Genomic DNA, 12006 nt, shown 5'->3' on the forward strand with positions numbered 1-12006 from the left:
AAAAACTGAATTCAATATATGAGGAAGAGAAAGGGGAAACATTACTGTTTCAAAGTTTGCATCAGTTTTATATTAGGCCTTTAACCAGCCTTCATTAGGTGGAGGTAAAACAATACATAGACAATGGTGTGTGGGAGGGGAGTAGTAGTAGTCCATGGCGGATCCCTCTTAAAAAAAAGCTGATTTGGTAGTGGAAAGCTGCAGCTGACTTATAGCAACCCTGTAGTGTTTTCAAAGCAAAAGAAGTTCAGAGGTGATTTGCTCTTACCTGGCTCTGGATTGAGAGTTGTGACCTTGGATCTCTTCGATAGTCTCCCATCCAAATACTAACCAAGGTCAATGTTGCGTAGCTTCTAATACCAGCCTGTGCTATTCAGGTTGGGACTGATTTATCCCTGCTTCATCAACTATCCTTCTCAAGTATCTTGCTGTGTTTGCAGTCATAGCACTCTAACTTAAAAACAGAAATTGAACATTTTTTGGAATGAGGCAAGTGAAAAGCCTCATGTTTCTTTTACAATGTGGGGGTGGGGAGAGGACCAGTGCTGACCCACTGTACTCACTAGCCATTCTAGAAACAAGTTTGGAAGAGGAATTAAGAAGTCCAGTTCTAAGATGAGTTTGTCTATATAATCGTAAAGGATTGGGCTCCCTGTGAGACCTATATCAACTAGCCTCCGTTATGGTATATTTTCCTGCAAAGATTCATAAGTCTCAGCCAGGGCAGGTGCCAGACTTTTTGGCACCCTAGGTGAGGCTCCATGGTGCAGAGTTGGTAAGCTGCAGTACTGCAGTCCAAGCTGTGTTCACGACCTGAGTTCGATCCCAGCAGGAGCTGGGTTCAGGCAGCCAGCTCAAGGTTGACTCAACCTTCCATCCTTCTGAGGTTGGTAAAGCGAGTACCCAGCTTGCTGGGGGCAAGTTGTAGATGACTGGGGAAGGCAATGGCAAACCACCCTGTAAAAAGTCTGCCATGAAAACATTGATGCGACGTCACCCCAGAGTTGGAAATGACTTGTGCTTGCACAGGGGACTACCTTCACCTTCTTAGGCGACGCTACCTACTGGCGCCCCCTAAGACCAATCAAACCAGCGCAGCAAGAATTTGCTTTAAATGTGATGGCCAGAACTTCCTAGCTCCTGGCTCCACCTCCGAAATCCCCAGCTCAGATACTTCCTGAATCAGACCTACAAACCCTAGCTAGATGGTACAATACAGTAGACCTACCTGTCCTAGTGCAAGTACAGTAGTATGCTATATTTGGCTGTCATCCAGCTAACAAATATAAAAATTGTTCTTAAAATGCAAGGCACCTCCAAGTGCAATTAATGTACTCATGTTTCAGTCTTCAGCTACTAGTCTGTTTTGTTTTGCTGTAACATTAACTCAGCTGGTTCCCTAGAATTAACACTAAAGCATATTTTATGCAAGTGAGAAACCTACACTTGGTAAATGTTTATTTTCTGCAAGGGGTTGATAGTAGCAACTTTGCAACAATGAAAGAATCAAAGCTAGTCATGACACCATTAACATTTATTGCAACTCATCCTCTATTGGAAAGGAACAAATATTTTAAGTCCTTTGGACACAGCCCTTTCAAGAGATGGAGTGTGCATCCACATTAAAGCAAATGATCCAGAAGAAAGAACCAGACATACAAGGCCTCATATACAATATGGCATTTCTACACTAATAATTACTGAATATCCACCGTTTTTCTTTTATATCTACATTGGATTTGAATACCCAAACCCTCACAGATACCCCTTTACTACAATAACCATGACTGTCAATATTACAAGGAAGAAGTGATCACCTTATGATTTTAAAAGCTGTAGACGTACGCACCTGGAAATAAATCCTACTAAAATTAGTGGTTCTGAGTAAAATAGCACCTTTTTCAGAAAGCGGGAGAAGCAAGCAGGCTGAGGGCTAAGCTGATTATGGCGGGTAAGAAGGCTGGCATGAGCCTCTTGCTGCTGTTCACAGGAGGCCGAAGGAAAGTTACCTCTTCCCCGCTTGCTGAGACCAACGATCAGAGCGAACGGAATCACAAGCCCCACCTCCTGTCACAGTATTGCTGGTGAAATTGTCTTCCCCCTCCGAGCTGCTCTCCGCCGAGGGGTCGCTGACCACCGCCGCGCCAGGGAAGGGCGGGGGAAGCCGGTCTGTCGGGGAGCCACTCGGCTCCCACACAGCCCCCGCCAGAAGCGAGTGGCCCAGCCGGCTTTTCAGGAGCCTCGTTGCCCGCCGCAGCACAAGGAAAGAGAGGGCGCGGCGGCGCGCGGAACTCCAGCTTTCTTTGGCTGGGTGGAAGACAGGTGCTGGGGCAAAGGCCGCCGCCCTTGTCCGGCTTTCTCTGGGGCTGGAAGCTAGCGGGCGGCATCTCTGCTCCGCAGCAGCCCCGAGTCAGAAAGGAGAAGGCGGGGTGCTTGGAGTGTTTTTACTCGCCTTTCCTCTGCCCGCCTACGTCTTGCTTGCTCAGACTTCCTCCACCGCCCCGGCTGAGCAAGGAAGCGCCAGCCAGCCGCTCCTGTCTTCTGGCCTGCGCTAAACGTGCGACGGGAGCCGTGGGGGTGGAGGGCGCTTGTGTCTTGTTTGAAACTGTCTTTAAGGCCGAGCGGCCGTGAGGCTCCCAGCTTATCTGGCCTCTATAAATCCGGCTACTGCCGAAGGCTTGTATTGGAAGGGCTCAGCGTGGTGACCAGATGCCTGCAAGCTGCCAAAACCCTCGCGAAGCTACTTCTCGGCTCGCTCTCTAACGCCTGGCGCCGCCTCCTCGCAGCAGGGGGTGGGGCCGACTACTCTCTCCGGTGACTCCTCCCCAGAGCGCTGATGCCCCAATTAACTTAGCACTCAGGCCGTGCCACGTGACCGGGAGCTACCGGCGGCGGACGTTGCGCGCGAAGATAGGGAGCGGTTGGCCAACATGGCGGCAAGCAGTATGCTGGGGGGAGAGGAGGAGGGGGGCTTCGGTGATGGGGAGCGGCTGGATTTCCTCAAGGACCGGCACGTGCGGTTCTTCCAGCGCTGCCTCCAGATCTTGCCTGAGCGCTATTCATCCTTGGAGACAAGCAGGTATGAGATGGGGAGGGAGAGCTCTCAGGAGCGAGGCAACGAATGAGGGGGCCCCGAGGCACCCGGTATTTGTGACCTGAGAGACCAAGCATCCGGTCAGACTCTCTCTCGGGGGCGGGGGGGCTTCCTTTGCTTCTCGTGGTTTGTGATGCGAAGGCGGCGGCAGCAGCAGCAGTTGTCGACTCCGAGAGGGATGTTCCGGAACGAGTTCTGTGCCTAATTCCTAAGAAGGCTTGCTGACTCGCGGGCTTGTGAACGCCGAGCTCTCGATGTCGCGGTGCGAACTGTGAGTGCTGACGGAGACTGGCTCACCCTGCAGTTTGTATGTTTGCAATAGAACAGCAGGATTTGAGTACAGCAGTATCTTAGAGATCAGTAAGATTTTTGAGGTATAAGCTTTCGAGAGTTAAAGCTTCCTTTCATCGCCCAGTGTATGCTCAAGGTTCTTTTTTTTCTTTTCCTCATCTACTCTCCAGCAGATGAAGATAAGTTGTGGTAGAAACCAAGCCCTTGCTGAGCAATGAATAATGGTGGCTGATGTTTTCTGTAACCTTAAAGTGCATGTGTTCGGGGGTGGTGTCATATGGCCCTGGAAGAAGTGGATAGAGAGGCTGTGGAGCTCCTTGGAAATGAGAACAACTGTTATAGAGGGGTTCACAAATCGTTAAATATCCCCCTCAAAGCAGTTGTGTACTGCACTTTATGTTTTACTAGAAGCAGTATGCTATACTTTAACTTTCTCATCCCTTTTGTTATTCCTTTCTCTTCTGTGTTACCCTGCTAATTTATAGGCTGATCTGTACTGTGTGCTGGGAGTGGAAAGCTGCAGTCCCTCCCTCCCCTGCACATTTTATCCCCTTTGGAAGCAGTTTTTTTAAATTATGAAAATGCTGTGAAGTAGTCTCAAGGACACAACTCTGTGATGTTAGTGGCCAATCTGTAGTACAAGTGGAGGGTCTTGCCAGTGTACCATGGTCTGTGGCCTTGCTGGCACTGATGGTCAGGCTTTCATTCCTGTTGTCATTCTGACATTGTACAGCTTCCTGGTCTTGACAGCTAGTTCCAAATCAAGATGTGGATGGTGGAAGCTGACTGAATTCAAAAGAATATTTGCTGTGTGATATTATTTCAGAAGATCCAAAAATGCCGCTTTGAATCCAGTGAGACTGCCTTTTTTTTTTTTTTTTTTTGTATAAACACCAGTGAGACTGCCTTTTGAGTGAACACTATAGAGCAGGGCCAGAAGCCTTTCTCAGGCTAAAAATAAATTTGGGATTTTCTTGAAATTTCTGGAAAACAGTTTGCTGGAAAGAATTTGAGGGGGAAATTAAACTATAACATCAAACATAGAAATTTAAGTAGAAAAATGTTTGAACTGTTTTCAGGAAATCTGTTGTAGTTGCCATTTTAAGTTGGACAGCAGTACGGGAATGTTAAAGAAAGTTGGTGTGGGTTTGGAACTTGAAAGACATTGGTTCTGCATGTACTTGTTAAGATACCTATATACATGGATCATGGGAATGGTGATTTATGCAGGAAATACAAATGGGATACTGTGATAAAAAACTGTGCAAGTGGACTGGGGAGTGGAACTGAAGAACAGGGCAGGGATGTAATATTTTGCAGCAACTAGGGCAGACATGATAGAAGTTTATAAAATCATGCATGACATGGAAAAGTGGAAAGGATGAAACTTTTATCTCTCTCCCATAATACTAGAATCTGTGGTCATCCTTTGAAGTTGATGGGTGAGGACAGACACTCAGCATACAGTTAATTTGTGAAACTTTCTGCCACAGGATGTAGTTATGGCTGCCAACTTGGAAGCCTTTAAAAGGGAAGTGTACATACTAGGGCAGTTCCTCCTTATTAAAAGCCTGAAAGTTCACTTCTGTTTGAGGGATTCATTGTTTTGGAATAGCCTTTTTGTTTTAGTGGTAATTTTAAAAGTGATCAACTGCTTAAGGGGAACAACCTTAGTTCTGGTAGCATTATTTTTAAAAGAAGAACAAGGGCTTTTATGTTCTGCTCTGCAGCTATGTTTCTACTGTTCAGAAAACACCTATTGGATATTTTAGGTCATCTGGGCTGTTAAGAATTACACAGTATTATTTGCTCTTTGAATATGCTTTCTAATACAGGGGGCCAGCTATCTAAAGTTCTACTGCTGTGGTCATATTGGATCATGTAATCTGTGGTTTTGGTTACTCTGTATTCTTAATAATTAATACCAAGTTTTAAAGAATTCCTTTAGAATAGTTTTCTTTTACTTTGTGTTAAACATTCAACATAGCAAAGCTTAGTCTAGATGTGGTTCCAGTGTTGAAATACAAAAATAGGTAGCAAGTAAATATGTATACCAGGCACGCATATGTATGGAAGTTATTTATTTATCTATCATATTGCAAAACTCTGGTAAATAAAATTAAAGCTATATCTAAGCTAGCAAAGTGAAGAGTAAATCATGCTTGATTATTATTGGTTGTAGTACTGTGAAGTTTTAATAGAGCCTCACTGAAGCTCTAATTACTTGCTCTATCTCACGAACGCTGTAGGTCTCCACAGTGAAATTAACCAGCACCTAAACTCTTACAGAAAAATGATGACATATGTAGAATACATCAATCGAGTTTAGAACTCCTGAACCTGTTGTGTAGTTAGTTGGACACCTTATTTGTTTAAGTTTGTTTACTGGGCCAAAGAATCTTAAATATGGTTTTGGCTGCAGCTCTTTGACACGCAAACAACATAATTCATATATAGTTATTGTAGAGCAATGTTAAACGAGTATGGCAGCATAATAGAGGAAGAAGTCAAAGAGTTAAGAGTACACCATAGTGCAATGCTGGTTGCTGGACAGGTTAGATTGTGCAGAGTTCTCTGATGAGCCACTTCTCTATGCAACTCCCTGTGGCTGTGCAGTTTGCCCCATTCATATGACTGCATCATTCACTGGTAGTCACATGTATGTTGTTCATTACATCAGAGAAAAAGCAGCTTCATGTGAAGGATACTATTTTACTTTTTAGTACATGTATGATTCATAGCACTAAAAAAATTGTGTTATAAGATACATACATTAGTTGTGCTTGTTTATCTTATGATATTTTTCTGAAGCAGTTCCCAGCGCTGAAGGAGCTGCTTCCAGCTTCTCAATGAATGTGATGTGCTTCACCTGTTATGGAGATGCTGCTGCTATCAGTTTTTCATTCTTTGGCTGAAAGTAGACTTGATCAGCACTGCCTGACAGCAGCATGGCCATCTTCTTACAGAACTATTTGTGAGGAGTTCCCTTGTAGCTTTGTGACAGCTTACAGCACTTGCATGTGTCTCAGTTCATTCTGGAATTGACATATATAACAATTTGTTATTGGTGATGGATAGTAAAAAGCCTCTTTTTTGTTTTCAGGTTGACAGTTGCATTTTTTGCTCTCTCTGGTTTGGATATGTTGGATTCTTTAGATGTAGTCAACAAAGATGACATAATAGAATGGATATATTCTCTGCAGGTCCTTCCCACAGAAGACAGTGAGTGAGTTTTAACTTTTGTTAACATTCATTATGTTCATTTGCCTCATTTCTTGCTTTTGAGAATAGAGATCTATCTCTTGTTCACAGAGAGATTGTGCAATTTCAAATATATATTTCATATGTAAGATTAGTAAATGATCAGGAGTTCTAATGTTGTTGTGTTCTGTTATGCAAGAGGGGTGGATCAACGCTCAGTAAGAGTATTGAGCTTTGCTGATAGTATAGGAATGTGTCCAAGCAGAGGAAGTGTGTTTATCATTTCTCTAAAACTTCAAAAGAGTTTGTCAGTATCATTTCAGTACCATGGAATTAGAAGGTATATTTTCTACTCTCATTTTTTGTTTATGAAGCTATTTTAAATTTCACTACAGTACATAGGCTATTATTTTTCCCTATTGGATATTTATCCTTTCTACTTGTTAGACTCGCTCTACAGGAAATATATAACTTGCTAATGTGTTTACTTGCCAGAGCTGTAATTAACTAGCTTAATAACTGCTAAGCCAAGGTTTTCAATCCTATAAGAAGACAATGGAGTAATAGCAAATGAATTCAAAGTGTATTAAGTTAGTATGGTAAGAACAAAACATTCCTGTAAGAACTCAAGGTGCTATCTACTCCCAACATCTGGAGGCCATCCCAAGCCCTTACTGTTCCAAAGACTAATAGTAATAATGTGTTAAAAACATTAGGGGGTTAGGGAAGCCTTTACAGTTACAAATTCCAATGACAAAAATACATATGTACATTTCTATACATCCATGGGTCAAGTTATGTGTAAATGGTTTATAACCTCTGCTTTTCTATTTTCAGTGAGATGAGCAGACAGTAAACAGTGATAATGCAACTCACTGAGACAAGCAAGCTATAATTTATTATAATACTTACGGCCTTTTTGGTAGAAAAAGCCCAGCAGGAACTCATTTGCATATTAGGCCACACCCCCAGATACAAAGCCAGATGGAACTGCATTCATGCTAGGGGGAAAAAAGCACTGCACTTACTACAATCTAATTGTTACCACCAGTACCATAAAACTTCGGTAGAACTCATTTATAATGTTACAGAAAATTGCAGAGTTGAATGTATCAATCTAAATGGAGTTCTCGTTTCTAAAAATCAAAGAAAAATTTCCAACTAGCTGCAAAGTAAGATTGGTTAGCTTGGCAAGTTTAGAAAGTTTTGCAGTTTTCCAGACTTCATTCATCCAAGATGTTGTATTCAGACTTTCTGCCTTTTTCCTGTTCCATACAAGTAGCAGTTTTGCTACAGTGAGTAAATCAGGAATCATGCATCTTACTGTAAAGTGTTAAGTATCAGCTGTTAATTGACAGCACTTTTCACCACCACAAAAGCCTTGATAATAAACACTTTGGTTCATTTGGAATTATATCTCTCATTGTTTTATGAATTTCTCTTGGGTTCTGTCCTTCAAATCTCTCAATTACTGTGCATTTCCAAAACACATGTTTAAAATATGATACTCTTATAGCCACATTTCCCGTTTACATATTTGACAGTATGACATATTTCAGGGGTGGCCAATGGTAGCTCTCCAGATTTTTTTTGCCTACAACTCCCATCAGCTCCAGCCAGCATGGCCAATGGCAGGTGCTGATGGGAGTTGTAGGCAGAAAACATTTGGAGAGCTACCATTGGCCACCTCTGACATATTTGGTTTATTTTTGCGGTGGTGGTTGAGTTAAAAACTATTTGTATATTTTCTAAAAAATTCTTCATCCTAATGTTAATATCAGAATTTGCAGTGGATATGGAAACCTTTTGCTAGTTATCTTCAGAAATCAATTATGTTTCAAAATCTTGCCATTTTCGGAAAGTGTTGCATTCCATAATTAAAGAGTCACCTAACAGAGGCATGTATATATTAAATAATAGTCCCTTCTGGTTTCTTTCAAAATAAATTACCGTATTTTTCGCACCATAAGGTGCTCCGAATGATAGGATGCACCTTCCTCCTGGGGGGCGATCCGCTGCCTCCGATCCCGGCGCTTCCTCCGTGCCTGCCTGCCTGGCTCCAGCTCTGACGCTTACAGCAAGCGCCAGGATCGCTCCCTCTGCCCTCCGATCCTGGCACTTGCTGTAAGCATCAGAGCTGAAGCCAGGCAGGCAGGCACGGAGGAAGCACCCACCCCCTCCGCAAACCCAGCGCTTTGCGAGCACCGGCTGTGGAGGGGGCAGCGTGCTTCCTCCGTGCCTTTCTGCCTGGCTTCAGCTCTGATGCTTACAGCAAGCGCCGGGATCGCTCCCTCTGCCCTCCGGTCCCGGCACTTGCTGTAAGCGTCAGAGCTGACGCCAGGCAGAAAGGCACAGAGGAAGCACGCTGCCCTCTCCACAGCTGGCGCTCGCAAAGCACTGGGTTTGCGGAGGAGGTGGGTGCTTCCTCTGTGCCTGCCTGCCTGGCTTCAGCTCTGATGCTTACAGCAAGCGCCGGGATTGGAGGGCAGAGGGAGCGATCCTGGCGATTGCTGTAAGCGTCAGAGCTGAAGCCAGGCAGGCAGGCACGGAGGAAGCACGCTGCCCTCTCCACAGCCGGCGCTCGCAAAGTGCTGGGTTTGCGGAGGGGGCGGGTGCTTCCTCCGTGCCTGCCTGCCTGGCTTCAGCTCTGATGCTTACAGCAAGCGCCGGGATCGGAGGGCAGAGGGAGCGATCCTGGCGATTGCTGTAAGCGTCAGAGCTGAAGCCAGGCAGGCAGGCACGGAGGAAGCACGCTGCCCTCTCCACAGCCGGCGCTCGCAAAGTGCTGGGTTTGCGGAGGGGGCGGGTGCTTCCTCCGTGCCTGCCTGCCTGGCTTCAGCTCTGATGCTTACAGCAAGCGCCGGGATTGGAGGGCAGAGGGAGCGATCCTGGCGCTTGCTGTAAGCATCAGAGCTGAAGCCAGGCAGGCAGGGGAAGTGCCGGGATCAGAGGCGGAGGCAGCAGATCGCCCCCCCCCCCTCCCCCAGGAAGGTAGGTACCGGTACCTTCGCTCCATAAGACGCACACACTTTCCCCCCCACTTTTTTTGGGGGGGGGAAGTGCGTCTTATGGTGTGAAAAATATGGTAATTTTAAATGGGTGCAAGACTCATACTTTATCATGTTATTTGCTTTTTTGCATTTATATAATTTTACAGCTGAAAGACGTGAAACCATTGGCACTCTGTTTTGTATGTATTTTCTATGTCATCTTTGTGAAAACATATATTTATGTTGTACAATTAATGTTGATCCAGCTTATCCAAGACATCATGATTGTAAAATCCTTGCTGTGAATTAATAATTGTAGAAACAAGATTTGCAAGTTCACCATGTCCCCTTCCCCTCTTAAAAGATGCCTGCCATTTAACCCCCTCCCCCCAAAAAAAACACTGGCAAGCAGACAGGCCATGCAGTGGCTCCTGAAAATCTCCAAGTAGGGAGCACCCTCACCTCTTCAGTGAGCCCATTTCACATACCTGGAGCCATGATGGAAAAGGCTTGGGCTCTGGTCAGTTCCACAAGGGCCACCCCTAGTAGCAGGACAGTCAACAGATGGCTGCCTGATGACTGTAGTTGGTACACATAGACATATGGAAGGAGATGGTCCTTGAAATATGTGGATCTCAGGTCATAAAAGTCTTTAAAGGACATAATGAGCACCTTGAATTGAACTTTGAAACAAACTGGCTGCTGATGTTTCAAAACGAGCAACATAAGTTTCCAGTAGCTAGCCCCTCACAATAGCAGGGCTTCCACATTCTGGACTAGTTGAGGTAACCAGGTTTTCTTCAAAGGCAGCCCCTTGTAGAGTGCATTGCAGTAATCCAACAATAAGGCTATCAATCCAGGGATCAGTGAGACCAGATTGTCTGAGTCTGGGTAATGAGAGAGTTGGCAAATCGAATGCAGCTGATAGAAGGTGCTCCTGGCCACCATGCCAAATTTTTCAACAGCAAGGCAGGGTTCGTAAGAATCCCTGGGTTATCTTGCTTTGAAAAAGCTAACTTTACACAATCTAGGACAAGTGGATTCATTTACGTTAGACTTTCAGCCTTTTCAACCAGCATTACTTCTGTCTCATCTGGATTCAGTTTGTTCTGCTTTAGCCACTTGAACGTATGAAGCTGCCTTATACTGAATCAGACCCTCTGTCCATCAAAGTCAGTATTGTCTGCTCAAACTGGCAGCGGCTCTCCAGAGTCTCAGGCTGAGGTTTTTCATGCCTACTTGCCTGGACCCATTTTAGTTGGAGATGTCAGGGATTGAGCCTGGAACCTTCTGCTTACCAAGCAGATGCTCTACCACTGAGCCACTGTCCCTCCACTTGCCAGCATATGAGCCAGTTTGGTGTAGTGGTTAAGTGCATAGACTCTTACCTGAGATAACTGGGTTTGATTCCCCACTCCTCAACATGCAACTGCTGGAGCCACCTTGAGCTAGTCAAAACTCTGTCAGAGTTGTTCTCTCAAGCAATTTCTGTCAGAGCTCTCTCAGCCCCACCTACCTCACAGAGCGTGCCTGTTGTGGGGAGGGGAAGCGAAAGGAGATTGTAAGCTGCTCTGAGACTCTTTTGGGTATTGAAAGGCGGGGAATAAATCCAGTCTCCTTTTCTCTGACTACAGACAGAAAGCACCAGTTCAGAACCACAGAAACTTCTGCAGGCTTGGATAATGAAATATAGAGCTGGGTGTCATCTGAATGTTGATGACTTCCAGTCTCAAAGCTCCCGACAGTCTCATTCAGCAGCCGTGAAAAGACAATAATCCTAAGAAAAGTTGAAGATAGTAGGAAACGAGGAAACCCCAACATGAGATGGGTTGACTCTAAAGAACCATAGCCTTCAGTTTCAAGACTTGAGCAAGGCTTTTATTGATAGAAAGTTCTGGGAGTTGTTAATTCATAGGGTTGGTATAAGTCAGAAATAACTTGATGGAACTTAAAACACCCATACACATTTTGTGTGTGTGTGTGTTAAAGAGTTTTGGCACTCCACAGGAGAAATTACACCCACTCGATTCTGCACTTCTGGTAGAAACTCTTTGTGTCCAGTCACACAGAAAAGAGTGAAACCACCAAAGGGCTACACCCTTAATACCAACTCCTTCTTCAGGTCTGTTAAAAGTGGCTAACTGTATTAGAGGCTGCTGAGTGGCTAACTGTATTATAGGCTGCTGAGAGGTCCAACAGTATCAGCAGGGAAGATTGTCCCCTATCTAGCTTTAAATGAAGATCATCTGGCAGTGCAACCAGATCAAAATGTGAAACCAGATCAAAATGTGTCAGTGGTAGATGTGTCATCCAAGAAGCCTTGGAACTTCCCTGCCACCATGCTTTCAGCCACCTTCCCTTAAAAAAGTGAATTGGAAACTGGCCTGTAATTGATTACCTGATCCCTAGCCAATGAAGATTTTTTGAGCA

At 44.7% G+C, this 12006-nt stretch overlaps 1 protein-coding gene across 2 annotated transcripts in view; it reads left to right on the forward strand.

The window, feature by feature from the left end:
* The first annotated feature begins 1519 nt into the window (after positions 1-1519).
* Positions 1520-12006, forward strand: part of PGGT1B (protein geranylgeranyltransferase type I subunit beta) — a 75308-nt gene continuing 64821 nt past the window's right edge. For both annotated transcript variants that reach the window (XM_060235579.1, XM_060235580.1), the window contains exons 1-2: positions 1520-3079; positions 6489-6607. In XM_060235579.1, the coding sequence (XP_060091562.1) occupies positions 2931-3079; positions 6489-6607 (268 nt within the window). In that variant the 5' untranslated portion in view covers positions 1520-2930. The remainder of the gene's footprint in view (positions 3080-6488; positions 6608-12006) is intronic.

The sequence above is a fragment of the Heteronotia binoei genome, chromosome 4 (genome assembly GCF_032191835.1).
Source record: "Heteronotia binoei isolate CCM8104 ecotype False Entrance Well chromosome 4, APGP_CSIRO_Hbin_v1, whole genome shotgun sequence".
In the NCBI taxonomy this organism is placed as follows: Eukaryota; Metazoa; Chordata; class Lepidosauria; order Squamata; family Gekkonidae; genus Heteronotia; species Heteronotia binoei.